The sequence below is a fragment of the Mesoplodon bidens genome (genome assembly GCF_964165515.1).
Source record: "Mesoplodon bidens genome assembly, chromosome: 11".
NCBI lineage: Eukaryota > Metazoa > Chordata > Mammalia > Artiodactyla > Ziphiidae > Mesoplodon > Mesoplodon bidens.
In genome coordinates this window covers 37,175,157-37,196,857 of record NC_138167.1, presented here as the reverse complement: position 1 = coordinate 37,196,857, position 21,701 = coordinate 37,175,157, and the positions used below count along the sequence as shown (strand labels likewise).

The 21,701-nt window shown below is 37.8% G+C and overlaps 1 protein-coding gene across 3 annotated transcripts in view; it reads left to right on the top strand.

The window, feature by feature from the left end:
• Positions 1-3,402: 3,402 nt before the first annotated feature.
• The window catches only part of MON2 (MON2 homolog, regulator of endosome-to-Golgi trafficking), a 125,009-nt gene continuing 106,710 nt past the window's right edge, over positions 3,403-21,701 (top strand). For 2 of the 3 annotated variants that reach the window (XM_081249975.1, XM_081249974.1), the window contains exons 1-2: positions 3,403-3,893; positions 18,010-18,073. In XM_081249975.1, the coding sequence (XP_081106101.1) occupies positions 3,783-3,893; positions 18,010-18,073 (175 nt within the window). In that variant the 5' untranslated portion in view covers positions 3,403-3,782. Of the gene's footprint in view, positions 3,894-18,009; positions 18,074-21,701 lie in introns of those variants that run through there. The other variant, XM_081249976.1, reaches the window with a different exon arrangement.

Sequence of the window (21,701 nt, the reverse complement as noted above, 5' to 3'; positions counted from 1 at the left end):
TTTTAAAGAAGTAGAATGCACCCCAATGTTCATTGCAGCACTGTTTACATTAGCCAGGTCATGGAAGCAACCTAAATGCCCATCGACAGATGAATGTATAAAGAAGATGTGGTACATATATACAATGGAATATTACTCAGCCATAAAAAGGAATGATATTGGGTCATTTGTTGAGATGTGGATGAATCTAGAGACCGTCATACAGAGTGAAGTAAGTCAGAAAGAGAAAAACAAATATCGTATATTAATGCATATATGTGGAACCTAGAAAAATGGTACAGATGAACTGGTTTGCAGGGCAGAAGTTGAGACACAGATGTAGAGAACAAATGTATGGACACCAAGGGGGGAAAGCCGCGGGCGGGGGGGGGATGTGGTGTGATGAACTGGGTGATTGGGATTGACATGTATACACTGATGTGTATAAAATTGATGACTAATAAGAACCTGCTGTATAAAAAAATAAATAAAATAAAATTTAAAAATAAATAAATAAATAAATAAGTGGAAACTGAACATTTGAGAGGTTAAATAATTTGCTGGAGTCACCCAGGTAGTAACTAACAGGGCGAAGATTCAAATGGAGGGCTTTTTGACTTGAGAGCCTGAGGCTTAGCTACTATTTGATAATGCTGTGAAAGCATTATTTATGGTAATAAAAGGTTAGATTTATCAGGCATTTATTAGTGTAATTTTCAATGAAGGAAGATTCTGTAGGCACATTACACTCATACCAACATTTACAGGTGTGCTACAATTTAAAAAGTACTTCTTGATATACCTGAAAACAATAATACATATTTGAAAAATTTGTTTTTGGTACTAAAAGAGAAATGATTCTGTTTCCAGAATGCTAACTCCTGAGTTTATCTGATTTCTTAACTTGTGAAACCAAAAATTGCTTTTACCTTTGCTAACTTGCTTGGTTTCAGCATAAAGTCATGCATTGTTCCCAGGGCAATACAGCCTCTCTGGGCATATGTAAGTGGAAAACTATTTGTTTTTGTTTTTTTTAAAGAAATTTACGGAATACTAGATATAGGTAATTGTTACATATTAAGAAAATTTTGGCGTTTCAAATCATTTTGTGTTGCTTTTAATCAATGAATTCCAACTTCATTACCTCAACTATATATAATAGAGATGTAAAAGACTCTAGGAAGATTGATTTTGAGTAAATCATGCCAAAGTTACTAATAATGAAAACAAATAGGGCTTCCCTGGTGGCGCAGTGGTTAAGAATCCACCTGCAAGGCAGGGGACACGGGTTCGAGCCCTGGTCCGGGAAGGTCCCACATGCCGCGGAGCAACTAAGCCCGTGCGCCACAACTGCTGAGCCCATAAGCCACAACTACTGAGCCCACGTGCCACAACTACTGAAGTCCGCGTGCCTACAGCCCGAGCTCCGCGACAAGAGAAGCCACTGCAATGAGAAGCCTGTGCACTGCAACCACGAGTAGCCCCTGCTCGACGCAACTGGAGAAAGCCCATGCGCAGCAACGAAGACCCATAGCAGCCAAATATAAATAAATAAAATAATTTAAAAAACAAATAAATTTCAATAGAAAAATTGGCTACATAGAAAAAGGCACTAGATGGGATCTTGATCCTAGAGCAGCGGTCCCCAACCATTTTGGCACCAGGGACCGGTTTCGTGGAAGACAATTTTTCCATGGACGGGGTGGGGGAATGGTTCAGGTGGTAATGCGAGCAATGGGGAGCGATGGGTATCGGCAGATGAAGCTTTGCTCGCTGGCCGCTCACCTCCTGCCGTGCGGCCAGGTTCCTAACAGGCTGTGGACCAGTACCGGTCCATGGCCTGGGGAGTTGGGGACCCTTGTCATAGATTACTAGGCCAGTTATTAGAGGCTCATTTTTAAAAAGCTCCCTGGGACCTCAAGAATAACATCTGCCACATATTCCTGTATTCTGCCAAAGTTTTTTTCTTTTTTTTTGGAAATAAAGCTTTATTGGAACACATCTGTGCCCATTCCTTTGCATATTGTCTGTGGCTGCTTTTGTGACAATTTTGCCAAAGTTTTTATTTTTATTTTTTTGCTAAATTCACATCTTTTAATACAGCTGTCAAGTTTCCCAGAAGTTGTGTGATAGGCACAAATGATCCAAGCTACTGTTCTAGGACCTCCCTACTTTTACCTCATCTGCCACCTTTATTCACCCTTGCTTTGCTTTGTCTCAGAGGAAAAAAAAAAAAAGAAATTACTTAGTTTACAAATTACTTGTGGTGCAAGGCCTTCTTATTTTACAACCAACACTGCTGCCCACTGAAAATCTCATAGGTCCCTGTCTTCCGTCCTGTAAAGGTGTCATTAGCTCAGTTGTCTGAAGGTGTTCATTTCCTCATCTCCTACCTTTACCCTGGTTCAGGCTTTCCCTCTGCCTTTCTTTGCTTCCTACTCATTAGCTGCGAAATGTTTTGGGCAAAAGTATACTGACCTGGATCTTCGGAGAAGCACAGATGACGTTTCTGTTTATCTTTGCCTCCCATGTATTTGGCACTTCAGACCTAATGAAGGCTTTTATATGGGTTCCTTATTTGAGCATCAAAATGCTGTTTTTAGTAGGGTATCCATTCATTCAACAAATATTAATCGATCACCTACTTTGCGCCAAGCACTGTTCTAAACACTGGAGATACAGCAGGGAACAAAACAGAAACAAATAAAACAAAACAAAAACCCCCAACGCTTCTGAAACTTTCATTTTAGCGAGGAGACAGACACGCAGTAAAGGAGGCAAGACAGATCGCAGAGCGCCAAGTAGGTGAAAAGAGGAATTCTGGCTTTTACTTTGGGTAAAATGGAAAACCAGCGAAGGGTTTGGAATAGAGGGCAGTTTAATGTTCCATTTTACAGATTAGGAAAATAAGTGACTGCTCCGCAATAAGTGGACCAGCATGCTTTGTACAACTCTGTGGAGGAATTGCAATTTAGGTCCTCAGGGGGGAAAAATTAACAGAAGGTAAGCGTTGATTTGGGGCCACTAGCCCCGAGATTCGAAGGGGCAGAAATGAAGAGGGACAAGACAAATGAAGATTAATCCGAAAGGAAGCAAACTGTTTACACCGAAATATAATTTAACACAAACATACGCAAAGAGGTACAACAACGAGTACCAGGGACTCTATTCAGACACCTGTCACCTAAAAGGAAGCGAATCTCCAGGCAAACTGCGCCTTAACGCGGCTCGGAGGCCGGGAGCGGGGGCCTCGGGAAGCGCCTCGGGCCTGATCCGGGCCCGCCCGGAGCGTGACCACGCCCCTGGCCACGCCTTGCCTGAGGCTCGCCGCCCGGGTTGGCCGCGGCGGAGGCGGTGGCCGCGGTGCCCGGAAGTGCAGCTGACGTGTCCCGGCCGCGCTCGGAATTGTGGGCGACTCGGCTAATGGCGTCGGGGAGTCTGGGAGGTCTAGGGAGACATCGCTGAAGCTTCTCACCAGCTTGGCTGGTGACAACCTGTGTGGCCCGGCCTGCGTCAGCGGGAGGGACTTGCCCACCTTGTGGGCTCCTCTGCCAGAGCCGGCGGAGGTTAGCGGGGCGGGGCGACTGCGGGGGCCCCTCGGATAAGAGCCGGGGGAGTTGCGAGGAGGCTGTCGGGGGCGCTCGGGCTCGCTGCCCAGGCCGGGCCGCGCCCCCGCGGAGCTCTAGAGGCGGACAGCCCAAGGGCCGGAGGCGCCTGGAAGAAGCTGCCGGTCACCCCACGGAGCTGACAAGTGCCGGAGTTCGTTTGCGCCGCTCAGGAATTGGCACGGAGCTTGGTGGATCATGTCTGGCACCAACAGCCCCGAGGCGGTTAAGAAGCTGCTGGAGAATATGCAGAGCGACTTGCGGGCCCTGTCCCTGGAATGCAAGAAGAAATTCCCACCTGTCAAGGAGGTAAGCTTCGGGCGACTTCGGGAGAAGGCACGGTGAGCATAGCCGGTCCTGTTAGACCCCGTCCTTCACTTGCATCTTCCAGCCCTGTCTGATTCCCCTTTGGCCCTCCACCTGTCCAGATGTACGAGCCGGTGGGTTTTTCCACAAGCGTTTTTATAGTTTGCTTTGGCGAGTGTGAGGCGCTTTCATTTTCTCTACCGTCCTGTCCACCAGATTTAGGAACGAAGTTCGCGGCTTGAGCCGATTCAGCGAATTCAGCTAGGTGTATGGTACCCTCCCCTTTTCTGGCCGTTTTCAAACATTAAATTGGTCACGGCAGGATTCAGAAACTTATGTTTGTTGCTTCTAAAAACTAATAATCATAGTTGTTGTACAGTCTGTGCCCCTTTGCGTTTATAGTATATATCGCTCAATTGGAAGTAGCTTTCCTTCTTTGTCATGGGTCATGCAGCTTAACTCTTATCAATCTCATGAAGTGTTCAATTATCTGGAGACATCTGACTTAGGACAAACAGTGAAGAGCCACAGGAATCATTTAAGCCTTGTTATGAGCAATACTGTACTGAGAAGTTTGGGCTTAGAGTCAAATAGAATACACCTGAATTTAAGTGCTAGCAAAACAGAAAGACATCTTAACCTCTTTGAGCTTCAGTTTTCTTTCTGATGTAAAATAGGGTTAAATAGTGGGTTTATTACAATATGATGAGAAAGTCTTAAGAGGGAAAAAGCGTATTATTATTAAACAGACTCAAGTTAATAATATATACAAATTAAATTCTCCAAATAGTTCCTGAATTGAAATTATTAACATTTAGTCTCTATTGGCTTTTTATCTTAAGATGCCATTTTATTTCTCTTAAACTTTTTAAAGATGCCTCTCAATTTCTTTTCACGTTTCTGAAATAAGATATTTCAGTGACATTTTTGTAAAAACAATTATTTTATATTTCTTCCTATTTAATGTAGTTTGGAGTACCTGCAATTTCATAATTAGAACTTACCCAGTAAAGTTTGAGTTTTAGACTTCTAAGGAACCTTAACTTTTCTGTAAGTGCTTTGGTCTCATCATTCTTCAACAAACTCCATCTAGTATTTTTTTTAATAAAGTAAGAAAATATTACCTACCCAATGATGGAAACCAGATGTGCCACTTTTGGAAAGATGACTATTATAAGTTTTATTTCAGACAGTCAGTAGTTTGTTGTGATATGGATTTTCATTATTTTCTCTGTATGATCTGTTCAAAGTTATAAAAAGTATTTGAAAGAATTTGGCCAAGAAAACACACACAAAAAACAATTTGGCCATTTTAAATAATTTTAAAGAAATAGGCTGTTCTAATTGTAAGGAAATTAGACAATTTCAAATCCTGTTTTGTAATTTTAACAATAATTTATAGAACCGGCTATTCTCAGTTCTTATAATCCATATAAAAATTGTGATTCCTCTGTATCATAGGCTTTTGTGGGCTGACTTGTGGATTTAATTGCCATTTATTACATTATTTCTATTGGAAAATGCATTCGGAGCTCCAAACAGCTAATTTACAAAGTTCTAAAACTCAATCCCTTTCTAATCTAGGAACTTTCAGTAAAGCTCATTAGCTTTTTTTACTTGAACCTTAGCTAAAGAGGTATTTAGTAATTGCACCTCGTCTTCTAGGTTATGGCAAAAGTAACTTTTGGTGTGATTATCTCTGATACATAATTTTGTGTATAGTACAGGCTCCACAAGAATTTGTTGGATATAAGAACTTTGACTTCTTAACCAGTGGCACTTTTAATATGCTTAGGGCAGTCCTTTAGGAATTGAAAAAAAAAACCTTGACTGTGTCACAAGTGTAAAACAAGAATGAAGTAATTAATTAGCCTAATAGTGATGGTGTTTTAGGAGGGAGGCTTGACTTTCAAGAAATATTTTGATTGAATTAAATTTTCCCTGGTAATTTGATAGCAGTGCTGTATTTTGATTTTTGTTCTTAAAAGAACTGGTAAGTTTTTAGTAGTATTTATTTTTTGGGAGGGTGGGGGTCAGGGGAGAAGTGTGCTTGGTAGACCCTAAGGCAAAGCCTTTCTAAGTATAAGAAGCTTTTCCATTTGTATACTGATTTTCTGGTTAACATTCTCCCAGTATCTTCACAAACATTATCTGAAAAACAGTCATTTTGACCTACTTAGAAGCCTGCTCAAGAACTTAATACAATACAGTTCTAACTGCATATGTGCTTTGGAATGGTTGTCTCCTTCCCCATTACTTTTTTTTTTATTTTTTAGCTGCATTGGATCTTCTTTGCTGTGTGAAGGCTTTCTCTAGTTGCGGCAAGCAGTGGCTTCTCTTGTTGCGGAGCACAGGCTCTAGGTGCGCGAGCTTCAGTAGTTGTGGCTCATGGGCTCTAGAGTGCAGGCTCAGTAGTTGTGGTGCACGGGCTTAGTTGCTCAGCGACGTGTGGGATCTACCCAGACCAGGGCTTGAACCTGTTTCCCCTGCATTGGCAGGCAGATTCTTAACCACTGCGCCACCAGGGAAGTCCCTCTCCATTACTTTATAAACAAGGTAGAATGAAGTGAGACATTCTATGTTTAGTCTTTAAGTTTTAATAATTTCTACCTTTTTGGCCATAGTGCTTGGCTCTAATATTTTTCTTAATTAATAATCTGGATTTTTTAAGATTTCAAATCTTTTACAAAAACAGAAGAAAAGAGTGTTAATAAAGGATAATGTCTTACTTACTGATATTTATTACTTATCTTTGGATTTTCTACAGTTTTCTCCAACTTAATTGTTTTCATTTACAAAACAATTTGCATATTAAGTTGTTTTTATAGTGGCTGTAATATCATTTTGTCATTTTATAATAAAGATAGTAATTAAATAATAACAGCAATACAGTCCTTCCTCTTTTTTCTCCTTATTTTCCTTAAATATGAATTTTCATGCTTCAGCAATATAACTTTCTTTCTTTTCTTTCTTTCTTTCTTTCTTTCTCTCTTTCTCTCTCTCTCTCTCTTTCTTTAATAAATTTATTTATTTTATTATTTATTTTTGGCTGCGTTGGGGCTTTGTTGCTGCGTGCAGGCTTTCTCCAGTTGCCGCGAGTGGGGGCTACTCCTCACTGTGGTGCACGGGCTTCATTGTGGTGGCTTCTCTTGTTGCGGAGCACGGGGTCTAGGCGTGTGGACTTCAGTAGTTGTGGCACACAGGCTCAGTAGTTGTGGCTCGCGGGCTCTAGAGCACAAGCTCAGTAGTTGTGGTGCACGGGCTTAGTTGCTCCGCGGCATGTGGGATCTTCCTGGACCTGGGCTTGAACTCGTGTCCCCTGCATTGGCAGGCGGATTCTCAACCACTGCGCCACCAGGGAAGCCTTTTTTTTTTTTTTTTTTTTTTAGCATAGGCGTACTAGCTGATTTGTTCTGGAATATTTGTATGAAAAATTTTTTCATTGTCTTAAAAATTACTTTAAAACTTTGTAAAATCACTTTTGTGTAATTGATATTCAGTGGCCTTCAGAGGCAGTAAACTCTGAGGTTTTATGTATTTAACGAATAAAACCTTTTTGGTCATTTCTATTTGCAGGCACTACTCTGTGGAAACAGATGAGGGGGATCTAATTGAGCCTAGAAGTTTGGTCAGAGCGAGTTTGTAATTCCTGAGCCGAGTCTTTATAGGATGAGTAGAAGCCAGCCAAGAGAAGAAGGGGATCATTCTAGGCAGAGGAAATAGCACATGTTTGTATTCCACGTAAAAGAAATTTCATGCTGAAGGTGATTGGAAGCCATTAAGGTTTTTTAAGAGAGGGAGTAACATCAAATTTATATTCAGTAACATTACAGTAACAGTACTGAAGGGAAGAATTAGAGGGGATTGAGATTGAGGCATAGAGAGCAAATTTTATAGAGATGATTGTCTGCACTGAGGTAGCAGTAGGGGTAGACAGAAAGTTGCTTGTACTGTGGTAGACGTGTGTGAAAGAGAGAGTATGCATTAGAGAGATGTAGCAGGCAAAATTACCAGGGCACAGTGACCTTTTCATAATATAGAAAGCGAAATCTGTGATGCCTCCCAGGTTTCTGGCTTGGGAAACTGGGTAAATCACTAAGAGGAAAAAATGTTGTTGGAGAAAATGAGTAGTCATGAATATTAAGTTTAAGATTTATGTGTGACATCCAAGTGGAAATGATCAGTAGGTGTTTGAAAGTGAAGGTTTGGCACTTAAGAGGGAAGTCTAGAATTTTAGATTTAGGCGTATCAGTTATACATGTTAGTAGAAACCATAGGAGTAGATAAAATAGTCCAGGAAGAGTGTATAGAACGAAAATATCAGGAGGAACTTCGGGAAATAACAGCATTAAAGGGAAAGAGGCAGCTGGGGTGACTAAGGTTAGGGATATGGGAGAGAAAGGGAATACTTGGCTAGAGCAAGGTCCCTGAGAAAGCTGGAGTTTCAAGGGCTTAAGTGTATGAACTGGCTTTCGATCTGAGAAGGGACACATTATCTTCTGACAGAAGAAGGGTAAAAGAAAAAAATGGATTTGAATGTAATAAATTTGAACGAGAGGCATAATGGAGGGATAGGAAGTTGTGGACAGTTTGACCTATGGCCTCTGTTTTCTTGGTAAGATAGGAAACAAGCTTGTTGCTAGGAGCAGTTTGTGGTGAAAATAGTGATAGGAACTTTGAGGGGAGCAGTGGATCACTTTGTAGAAGTGAAGGAGAAAGTGACTTGGAACACTTAAGAGTCTTCACAGGAAAAATGGTTGAAATGACGATGGATCATGAGATCTAGGCTGGATTCCCAAAGAAGGCAATCCAAGACAACTTTGATTGATTGCAGGATGGAAAGGATAAGGGACTAGCAGCAATTTGATTGAATTGGAACACTTTAATCCAAGAACAGTGGTATTGGGGAGTGAGAGAGCTAGAAGGATAAAGACAAAAGGGACAAAAGTGGAGATATTGGATTTCAGATTGCCAAGTGGTGCTGCACTAGAGGATGACGAAGTCCAGGGAGTGGGTGATAGAAGAGGAAAGGGAATGAAGGTCATTTGACTTGAGGTGCTCAGAATTAGGATTGAGGATGGGGTTTTTCCTCTCTCTTTTTAAATGAAGTGGAATCAGTAAGGGTGTATATAATAAAGTACAAGTAGTCTTCCCAGGCTATGTACGTTGTTTCTTCTTATACATTTAAGTTTTGGTTGGCAGGGATTTTTGCCTATAAAAGCAAAGGTTCCTGTGGTAGAGTTCCTCAGTGTCTGTTGTTTTTATGCATTAGCTGGCTGAGCGGGGACCCTTGGTGAGAGAGATGCCCTCTACTTACCATGACAGGATTGTCCCTTCAACCAGCTATTTGGGGACTGAGGCCCAAGTCAGCTGGCTCTTCTGCTAGGGTGAAGATCTCATTTTCAGGACCTTATGACAGTGAAGAATGAGGGCTGGATCATGTATACATGCTTAATTGGGAGCTGTTTTTGTTTAGTATCCTATAACGTACTATAGTTTTCTTCCTGTTGACGTTGGTCAGAGAAATTTGCTCATGATACAGCCAATTGTGTTCTTTCCCTCATTAGCATAAAGAATAAATCCATGTTTTATACACTGAAATAAATTAGTTTTCACAATTTATTCAAAAAACTTATCAACACTAGTCAGAGCAGTATGACAAGTGTGGTAAGGAGTTATAAATTATTTTGGTCAAGACTTACTTTCCTGTATAATGCAATTTTACATAGTTACATAGACATGCTAGTGATCTTAGATTTTGACTCTGCTCTTCTTTTTATGCTGCTGTTGACTTTATTCCAGAAAAGGTACATTAGATTCCTAGGGTCTATTAAATTCATCTTCTTCTGATAAATATTTTAGATGTTAACTTCAAGAGTAATATAAGCAGTAACATTTTCACTAGGACGTCTAGGAAAATTTTACAAGCTTATTGCAGTATTCTAAGAGCATTTTACAATGAGAGCTTTTTAAAAAGCTTTTGATTAGTCTATAACATGTTTTATATATTTATGAAAGTTAGTACCAGAGCCACTGAAATTTATTGTTAAAGTGTAAAGCATACATAGCTTATTTTTTTACTAAGATTTTGACCATTGTATTTTTACTTTCATGAAAATGAATAGAGAGCAAATGTCAATGAAAACATAGTTTAGTCAAAAAAGAATGTATTATCTTCTTAGCATTGTGCTTTGGTGACATAGAAGAAATAAAAGACATTGTTTCAGGCTAATAAACCAAAAAGGAAGACAGTCTCCGGAAATGGAAATATTTTCCTCCTTTTTTCTTTTATAGAAGTGTAGCTTATTTTTAACCATGTAGAAAATAGAGGGTTTTGCTATTTACTCTTATCATTTAATAGAAGTTAGTTTCTTAAGTGTAAATCATGGCAGGAAATACAAAAATCAATGAGAAACTGCCTTTATCTTCTTGAAGTTAACTCAAGAGTTGAGTAAAATACTGTCTTTCCACTAGGTTAGGAATGTTGCATCCATTGACTCTATTGCAACTTGGCTATTTGTTGCTATTCATCTTTCTCATTTTGACTTTTGTAACACTCTACTTTCCTATTTCTCCTCCCTCTCTCAGTATTCCTTCTCTTTTTCTTTACATATAGGTGTATCCCAAGTTCTGTCTTGAGACCTCTTCTTTCTCTGTGCTCATCTCCTTTGCACTCTCATCTCCTCCCATTGCTTCGGGCCTTACTACAGTGCTGATGACTTCTAAGTCTACTTCATTAACTCTGCTCTCTTTACTGAGCTTAGACCTGTGTTTCCACCTATCTGTTAAACACATCTACCAGAGTATCTTTCACATACTTCAGATAGAACTTCTGGTAATTGAACTTACTTTTCTTAAAACTTGTCCTGTCCCCACATTTCACTTGTTCTGTTAATGGTAGTTATCACTGTTGCTTACCTTGGTTATATGTGGTTGTCTTCTCTCCCTCAACTCTCTTTACATTGTATTCATTGTCAGATGTTCCTTCCAACTCTGTAATTTCTAACATATCTCACCTCTTTTCTATTTTCTTAGCTATTATTCTAGCTCCAGGTTTCAATCTTATGACTGAGCTTTGATGTGCGTTAATGGCACAAAAGACCATTCTGTATGTTACCACCGGATTAATGTACCTGAACAGGTCAGAAACTCTCAGTGGCTACTCTGTACTTATGGAACTCCTCAGCATAGCATTTAAGACCTTCTTGGTCTTCCCAACCTTCTTTCATCACCCTCAGTTTTCCTCAAATGTGTTTATAATTCAGCCAAACTCTGTTGCCTGCTATTCATTCTCCAAATATGCCCATATTCTCTTCATATGCCAAATATGCCCATTCTCCAAATACTCCATCCCTCTTCCATGCTGTGGCTTTTGAGGTTCCTTTTGCTGTCCTGGAATCACCTCCTTCCATCTTTTTATAGTTAAAATTCTACCTTTAATTTAACCCATGTTGCTTATTTATTTGTTGCCTGAATGACCCAACTTTACAGATAATGTTCTCATTTCTTCCCTCATTCACTCATTCATATATTCATTCATTTGTTCCTGAGATAATTTTTGAACACCGGCTGTGTGCCATGTACTAGCTGGTTGCTGTGGCAAGAACAGTTGCAGCTCCTGCCCAGAATTTTCAAGCTAATATGTTTTCCTCTGCTTTCTTAACTTTCATATAAGCTTACTTTATAAGTTATTTCCTTATAACTTTTTTTTAAACATCTTTAAAAATATGGAACGCTTCACGAATTTGCGTGTCACCCTTGTGCAGGGGCCATGCTAATCTTCTCTGTATCGTTCCAATTTTAGTATATGTGCTGCCAAAGTGAGCACCCTTATAACTCTTATGTTTTACCTTCTGCTATGGTATTTCTTTTCTAAATTGCTCCTTAAGGGTCAGTTTTGCATCTTTGTTTATCCTTCTGTCCATCATAGTTCAAAGCATTTGTATATCTGAGAGGTGCTAATTAGATACTTGTTGGAGATTAAATTTTTAAAGAAGGAAAAAAAGGGATACCATATATGTAGGTGTACCACATATATATCTTTAGCTATCCACATGTAATCTGCACTTCAGTCTTTCATTTGATATGTATCTTAAAGGAAATTTGTTTCCTAGAAGCCAGAGGTTTTTCTTTGTTCGTTTTGTTTTGTTTTTATTTTTTAGTCCAGAGATTTTGAATAGGATGCCATGTAGGTATATATTTTTCAGAGCTTTGGGATTTTAGACTAATTACATGTTACAGAAGAAAAATTTATTGGTTTCAATGTAGTAATTGTTTAATGAGCATATTGTCCTCTAGGGAGTGTTCTAGATCTATTAGGTATTCCCAAGTGAGAACTTGACTTTAGGTCTTTTGATTTTACCTGACATCTGAAATCATAAGTCTACAGGCAGCTTCATACCTCCCTAGTATCTTTTGATATTCTCCTCTTTTGATTATTCTCCTTAACTTGCCATTAACTTGAATTTCACATTTCTTCTTTTAGCTCTTGTTTCATGCTACGTCCTGTGAATAATTAATTTGGAGCTTTGGTAAATTTGTTCTAATTTTGAGGCTGTACTCTCATAGATGTTATTAAAAATAAATATGGTTTTTGTTTTGTTTTTTAAAATACAACATAGAAGCTTTGGTGAAGAGAAGCGTATTATCATTATTGTAAATTTGTGTGTGGTTCTAGTAGTGGACATTTGCTAATTCCCTTCCTCTCATCCATTCCCTCTTCTTTCAGTGGTAGGCTGCACTCGTCCTTCATTTTCAACCCTTTGAATTTAGATGAATTAATCTCATTCCTTGCTCTAGGATACCTTGATTCGTTTAATCTAATTTAACCCTCCCTATCCCCACCTCTGTTTCTGCCCAAGTCACATAATGCCAGTGAGTGATCCTGGAAAGGGAAAGCTTCCTCTGTCTTCCTCAAGAGCTACTGGAAGAGACCTTTTCTCTCTTTCTGGATAGTGTCATATGAAGTTGTGAGGTGTAGAATGGCTGGAACTAATTTTATTGCCAAGATTGGGAGCAGCCTGAGGATGAACCTACCCAGGGAACAGGACAGAACCAAGAGAATGGTAGAGAAGTGAAACTGCAGTCCTGATGACATTTTGTGAATCTCTGGGTCAAATTTCCTCCGTATTTTTATTTTTCAGTGAGTGGGCAGTAAAGTCCCTCCCTTTGTGTAGAACTTTTCATTTGTTTATTTAGAAATGTTTATTACATAGCCCCTGTATGCTAGGTACTGTGATAGGCATTAGTAATATGGGGAGATGAATGAAATATATTTCTTATCCTCATGGGGCTTACAGCTAGAGTAGAGAAACAGACATATCATAGGAGGAATAGGATCAACCATAGGTACAAACCACAGACAGCCCACAAAGATGGAAGGGCTTTTTGATACTTGCCATAGAAAGAAGGTGGTGGAAAAAATTATTTCTGTCACTGCTCATGGTACTACAGGAGTGCCAAAATCAAAAAAACCTGCACTATCTTCATGTTGTTAGCAGTGGTTTAATTTCAGCAAAGCTTTATTTGTCACATTAACTTAGTGTTCACTTTATTGTGAATGTGTTGGCTTTATAATTTAAGAGCTATAAAAATAAGGAGTTTATTCCTAATTTTATTTATAAATACTTAAATATGTCAGTGACTGGATAGGTCCATGAGATTTTTCTTTTTTTTACTTTTAAAAGATGTCCTTACACTACTCAGTTTCGAGAAACACTAGTAGAGGTGGGTTCTGGGGGACCATTGAAGAGTTGAGACAGTGGATGGGTGGAGGACAAGATTTGAAGTAGAGAAATCTCTTAGTTTAGGTTGATAATGAGAAGTTTGAACTAAGGTGTAGAAGTGGCATTTGAGGAGAAAAAAGAGTATAAGAGATGTGCGCTACATAGCCTTTGTGGCTGATTATATTTGTGGGATGAGGGAGAAGCCCCAGGTGTCTGGTCAGTGACTGGATGGGTGCTGCTGCTGTTTGGAAAAATAAAGATTATAGGAAGAAGAAATAGGTTTTTCTGGGGCTGAGGTGGAAGTTGGGTGTGTGTGTGAGAGATAATAGCATCCGTTTTGAATATTTGGAATTTAAGGTGCCTTTAACATATATAGGTTAATAAATCCTATAGTTTAGGAGACAGTTAAGGGACAGGAATATAATTTAGGATTCTTCAGCCTTTAGAAAGTAATTGAAACCATAGGATTGAGATTGCCCAGGAAGAGTTTATTGAGAAGTGAGGCCAAGCATATTCTGTGTGCTCTTGAAAGAGGAGTCAGCATTCTCTCTTGTCTCTGCTTTTCTATACTGCTAGCTTGCATGTTCAGAGTCCCTGGTGGGTGTGTCTATTTGGGTAAGCAAAGAATTTTGAGAAAGAGAAAAAAATATTTCTTGAGAGACATTAATTTTAAGATTAACAAATATTAAATGCTGCAGTATATTTAATACTTTTGGTTTTGTTTCCCAACTCATAGATTGCCCTCAGGAATAGAGATTTTAGGTTACCCACCGTAACTTATATCATCCCTATTCAAGTCTACAGGACTGACACTTTTTTTTTTCCATAAGGGCCAATTCAGGAAAAAAATAACTATATTTACAATTGAGGGGCTTCCCTGGTGGCGCAGTGGTTAAGAATCCGCCTGCCAATGCAGGGGACACGAGTTCAAGCCCAGGTCCAGGAAGATCCCACATGCCGCGGAGCAACTAAGCCCGTGCACCACAACTACTGAGCTTGTGCTCTAGAGCCTGCGAACCACAACTACTGAGCCCGCATGCCACAACTACTGAAACCTGCATGCCTAGAGCCCATGCTCTGCAACAAGAGAAGCCACCGCAATGAGAAGCGGGCGCACCGCAACAAAGAGTAACTAACCCCTGCTCGCCACAACCAGAGAAAAGCCTGCGCACAGGAACGAAGACCCAACACAGCCAAAAATAAAATAAATAAAATTTATATAAAAAAAATTGAGTAGTTCCCCTATGGATATATAAGTATCTAATCAGAGTAGGGGTTACTTTTAAAGCAAGAGGTTAAAGACTCTTCTTCACACAGAATAGTCTCTGATAAATAGAAGGAAATCTGGGCTGAATACTTGCATTTATATGGGACACTTAAAGATGTAGGCTAGGCTGAGGTATGAAGTAGCACTGCAGTGACTAGGGGGACTGTGATATACAACTGTTGTCAATAAACATTGATAGTGAAACTTTCCAGCAACACAGGGTACCTATGACAATAAGATGGTTCAGTTTCAAAGTTTGACAATAGGAAGTTGGATGTAAAAAATTAGGAGCTGTGAGATAGTTCTAATTATATCTGAGGTAACAAACAGTCCTTTTGGTGATTTCTTGAGCCTTTGAATGAAAATACTGGTTATATATCTTTTAAAACACTTGTTACTTTGGAACTGCTTAAGGAAAAAGCACTCATTATTTTCCTTATTGTGTGTACATATAAAAATATGTGTTAAATATATATTTTTTATAACTTGTTTATGATTCATACATGGGTCAATTCTTATTTATCTGAGGAAATCAAAATAGTGTCTGGCAAATTTGAAATCCTTTACCTGCATCTAGCATCCACTGTGCTACAGGACTGATTTTGGAAACTGACTAGAATTCAGGAAGTTAGGACAGATTACATTGGGATTTATGATGGTTTAGTTTGATCAGTCTCTGTTGATACTGAAATAGAATGAAATACTGAATTGAGCATATGCAGGGTACATAGGGCCATAGTAAGGAGGGGGAGAGTTTGAACATTTGAAAATGATGATGGAAGAAAGCTCAGTGACCACAGGTTAATTTCAGTTGGCTCAGTAAGAAAATTACCTAAGAGAGTTTGAGATGCTGTATGAGTATAACAAAGTATACATAATAATTTCGGTGTTACTGAATTTTTATAGTAGTAAATTTGTTGTGGTTTGTACATCTTCATCGTGTATCCAGAATCTGACCACTCCGTACCGTCTCAGTCACTATCACCTCAGGCCTATCCACCATCATCTTTTGCTTATGTTATTACAGTAGCCTCTTAAATTTTGCTACATATTGGAATCACCTGAAGATTTTTAAAAATACCAGTGCTTGACTCCCACTGGCAGTCATTCTGATTTAATTGAAATGGGTTGCAACCTGGGCATCAAGCTTTTTTTTTTTTAAAGCTCCTGGTGTTTCTAATATGCACTGCCCCCAGATAATCAGAAAATCAATAATTTTTCCCTGGAGTAATTTATTTTGACTATATTTTCCTGCTAGTAGCTATGTTCATTTAATGTGGGACATTTCCATCTCTTAAAGTTGTAGAAGTAAGTTGTAGTATATCCGTTAGGCTTCTTAGCTGTGAGCAATGAAAGCTGACTTGGGCTGACTTAAGCAGAAATTAAGTTTACTGATAAAACATTGAGGGTCTCACAGAATTGGTAGAAGGCTGGATGGAGTGAGCCTTAGAAATTACAGGAACGAAGGAAGGCTGAACAGCTAAGAACCACAGCAAAACTCATTGCCAGTGAGACCATTACTGTTGTCTCTGCTGAACAGTGACTGGGTGCCTTAGATTGCACTGCTGGTTGTGCTGGCCACCCCATGCCACCACTGGTTCTGCTGCCATCACTGCCCTTGGAAACTAGATGCTGGCTCCACTGTGGCTGTTGTCAGAGTTCCATCTTGTCTCTGCTTTTCTGTGCCACTAGCCTCCGTATTCAAAATTCCTGGCGGGTGTGCCTATTTGGATAATCGGAGGCTGCCAGGGTATGTGGGAAAACAAGTATCTGGCAGTTGAAATTTTGAATAGTAGAAGATAGGCTCTGTCTTGCATCAAAACTCATAAAGTTGAGTTCTCCGATCACAGGCAAGGGCTTCACGAGCTTGGAAGCCAACAAAATGACAAAGGTCTACTATACATCGTATAGCCTACAATGTGTTATTTGTTTTATGCATTAATCCACTGGTCCTCAACCTAATAACCCAAAGGACACTGGGTTCTTCCATAATTATTTTTAAATCTTTAGAGCCTGCTACCACTTGTCTCTTAGTAAACAGTAGGGGATGAAATCAATGAACAAGTAGCAAGCAAATTAATAGGAAAATTTGAACATATATGAGTATTTATTATTTTTGGAGGCATGGAGATCAGTATAAGTATAAAATAGGCATATTTCTCGATAGTAAAAATGTCCTGAGTTTCTGTAATGGATGTTATATATCAATATTTTATCTCAACAGTGTCCAGTAGAAATATAATGTGGGCTGAATATGCAATCCATATATGTAATTTTAAATTGCATTAAAAAAGTAAAATGAAACATTTAATTTTAATAATATATAATATTTAACCCAGTATATTCAAACCAGTATATATATAACCCAGCATATATATCATTTCAACATTTAATCAATGTAAATATTTAAGGGATAGTTTACATTCTTTTTTCCATACTAAGTCTTCAAAATCTAGTGTATATTTTATACTTAGAATACAACTCGATTCAGGCCAGCCACATATAAAGTGCTTAGTAGCTACATGTAGCCAAATGACTCCCATATTGAACACCGCAGTTCTGTGGCATAGTGTAAAATGCCATATGACTTTCAAGTACTGCCAGCTCAACATACTTATGTTGAAGTGATTGACACACCTTATGAAAACTGAATGTGTGTTTAAAAAAACGCAATCTAAAAGTAGTGACAGAGTTCTTAGTTATTCATTCTCTTCTAATTCAAAGAAGTTTTACTTGATTTTGCAGTGTTTTGCAATTTTTTTTATGGTTGAGAGAGAAGTGTGAAATGGGAAAGAGAAACCTAATTTTTTTCATTAGGCTTTGTTTTTGTTTATTATTTTTTATTTTCTGAAGATTTAAATGTGAGAGACTAGGGATTCCCAGTGCATTTTAAGGCATAGAAAGGCAACATGCTGTAGTGCAGAGCTTACATGTGAATAATCAAATTAATCACATTTTATTCCATTTAATGTGTGTTTCACTACCAGGCTTTAGTATCTGAAGTTTGGAAATAAAAAAATAATAGTGACTGACTCTGTGCTTGAGATTTTATCATATATGATTTCTTTTCCCTAGATAATTCATGTTGATAGTAAGTTTTATGTTCTAATTATTTTTATTCTTGCAGGCTGCTGAATCAGGAATAATAAAAGTTAAAACAATAGCTGCACGAAACACCGAAATTTTGGCAGGTAATTTTTTTGCATTAAAAATTCAACAATTAATGAAAATTTGACCAACAGTAAAAGTAGAATCTTAAAACCCGTAAGTTTTTTTATAGCATCTCTTTCTTATGCCCCAACATGCTATCCATTATGATAAAGAACGTGTGAAAGTCCCTAATTTATGAACTAATTGGGTTTCCCAGAGATGAATGCTGTACGATTCTCTGAAATCAGAAAACTTAAAACTACTAACTCCTTGAAGGAAAGGATCTTTCTTACTCTTCTTTGTATTGTCCTCCACCTCTTATCAATCACCTAAGATACATCTTACCCATAAGAGACATTCAATCAATATTTGTTGAATTGAATGGCAGATTGGTTCTCAGACCACCTTCTAAGACCTATTTTATCTTTAATAAAATATAAGAAGGTCATAATATAGCATTAAAAACTTAGTAGTAGTACTATTTGAGTTTTGAGTCCTGAGACTAAGACAACATGGTCATGAAGAAAAAATGGGAAAAACAGAGAAAAGTGTTGTCTTAACATTCTTTTGATTGACACTGCTTTTCAGGGAGGAATTTTCAAGAGTTTCTCTCTGGCACCCTTTTGATACTCAGTCTGCTTCTTCCTTTTCCTTGGTGACTTTCTCTTCTTGCCTCAATAATGAACATGGAAAAGAAGGAAACTGGCATTTTTTGAGAACCTGTTACATGCGAGGCATTTGGGCCACTCTTTCTTATATGACAACCTTGTGGGGAAATACTCTTATTTAATAGTAGAGCAAATTGAGATGCAAAGAGATTTAAGTTACTGGCCTAAGGTCACATGGTAAGTGGTGGAATCAGATTCAAATCCCAGGCTGTTCAGAGCCCATGTTCTTCCTGCTGCAGTGTGCTGCCACGGTATCGTGAGGTTTTGACACTAGCTACTCCCTCCCAGGTGTTTATATTTAACCATTGCTTACTTCGCTGATCCTTCAATCTGCATTTCCAATTCCAGTAGTGCTATTGGTCTCAGCTAGTTATAGGAGAAAAGCAGTCCTATTAAGTTAATGTACACAAAGTCCAAATAGTAGAGAATCTGTTTAACTCTCAAGTCTCTTTACATTTTTAAAAGAAGAATACCAGTAAATCCCTAAATGGTGGAATTTCAAACAGTATTACAAAATGTAATGAAGACTTTGGGGGCAGTTTAGGGGTGACAGGTGAGAGTGGATTTCACTTGTCAGCTTAGGGTTAGCCCTGTTAAGTTGCATCTGTTTTTCACAGCTTCTCTGATTTTGAACATTCTGACAAAACACCAAAGAGTTTTATAACATTATTCACAGCATTGGATAATGCTCTGTGTGCATGTTGAGGAAAGGGGTATAGTGAAGTGGTGGGTAAAGGCACAGGTATGTATGGTTGGATTGGGAGGATGGGCAAGTGGGTTTGGGAGATGCATGTTGGGTTGATTAGCTACCATGAGGAAATTAATGTTTCCAGATAAATTATGGGCCTGGGTATTTTTAAGTTGGAGACATCATAGGCCAATCATATTAGAATATCATTACAAATATTTACATTTGCTACTGTCATTGCTGATATCATGGTAAGTCCTTAATCTCTAGTAATAGAAATTTTCATTAAGTCTGTAGTTGATAGAAGAACTTTTAAAAAGACTGATTTCTTCAGAGAATCACTGTCTGTTACAGAGTTCTGTACCAAGTAAAGTGTCTAATTCATATTAAGGGCAAGTAAGAAAAATTTTGTCTCAGTATGAGTTTAATATATAAGCTGGCTATTAATTTCATTTTAATTCAGTTAGCTTTATTTAAATCAAGTTAGAACAAATCTTTATGCACATACAATTAATAGTTCTTGCTTTAATATCCATAGCATCCAACCATGTACTTGAGGAGCTATATTAGCATTTAAACTTTTTTCTAGTATTTTAACCAAGTATTTATAGCAGTTGATAAGTAAAAATTTGTAAATTTTAGACCACTGTCATCTTGAAAAATCAAAGGCTCCTAAGAAAAAGGAAAGAATTTAAATTAATCAATAGGTCATTTCTAAAGTACTTAATTCAAGGCATAGTTAACACTGAGAAAAATTTTTAGTTAACTTTTTTATTTACTGAGAAGTGTTTACTTCTCTGTAGTTCTAAAGACTATAGGTTACTACTTCTGTGCTATAATGGATGTTAAAGAAATCAAACAATTGAGGAGTCTCAAATGAAATGAGATACTGAATTCTCAGATATCTCTGCATATTCAGAAAATATAAAAGGTTGCTATAAAAATCAGAACCCTTAATTAGGATTGACTAATCTGATTAAACAGTACTTAGCATAGATTTTAACCAACTTTTTTTCTTAAATTTATTTTCCAAGGAAAGTTTATTTACATTGCAGAATAAGTCTTTGCTTTACATCTCCCCTTCTTTTAAGCATCCTCCTTTAATGTTTATTTTTCTTTGTTTTCACTGCTGTCATGAATGCTGACATAAGTGGAATGCTATGCCAGGTAATGTCAGCATCGATGCAAATATACAGATCATTATCTCAACATTGCCTTTTTCTTTAAAGATAAAACTGCAAATGAGAGATAGCAAGCAACATAAAGTTTTTCATTTAGAAGGCCAGGTACCTTACTCTTACATTTGACTGCCGTATATTACAAATTGTTTTTATTATCCCAGCTTACAATAAATATACTTGAAATTGACTGAGAAGGCTTGTGTTACACAGAAATTACATAAACAGAGAATCTGCTATTTTAATAAATATTTGAAACAAGGAGCTCAATGAAGTTGTGATATTTTAAAATTGTATATTTAACCCCTAACTGAAAACCATAAGTTACATCCACCTATGACTGCTTTCATCTACTGTCAGTATGCATAGAGAATTTTTACATAGATAATCATTATGTATGATTTGTGTTCTTCTTTCCTCACAGTTTCCCTCATCCTTTTCATAGCTACATAGTCTTATTACTAAAAGGTCTCTAATTTATGTAGCAGTGAGTAAATATACTTTGGAATTTTTTTTCTGACATTAAAAGGTAATTTATCTGTTTATTTTTTTCAGTATATTATAATTCATCAGTACATATACCTGTGATATCTTGCGAACATCTATAGAATATATCATATAACATATTCTTAATAAAGAAATAATTATGTAAGAATCACTAGGGGAGATACGAAGATGGGAAATAGAATTCATCTGCAATCTATATGTTAATACAAGAAATATATTTGAAAAGTATGTTTGTGCCATTTGTTCTGTTTAGCTTACCTGCTCCTCCATTTACTTTTTGGAGTTCTTTGCCAGAAATTTTCCCTTCCAAATGACATACTTCCTGAGGTCAGGATCAATATCTTATTCTCCCTTATATTGCTAGTAGTTAGCACATTACATGGGAAATAAATAGTAAGCCCTCCTTAAATGTAGGCTAATAAATGAGTCACTCCAAAATGCAAGTAAGTCTCTGAGTTCTGCCTCTAGTATATTTTTCTACCTTTCTTTAATTTTTCATGTTATGATTATTTGAGTACATGAATTTTGTCATATTTAGTTCATGTCAGCCAGTTAATGGAGTAATGAAGGAGACAGACCCTAAACAGAAAATTCTGAGGCTGTATGGTAAATGCCAAGATGGAAGTAT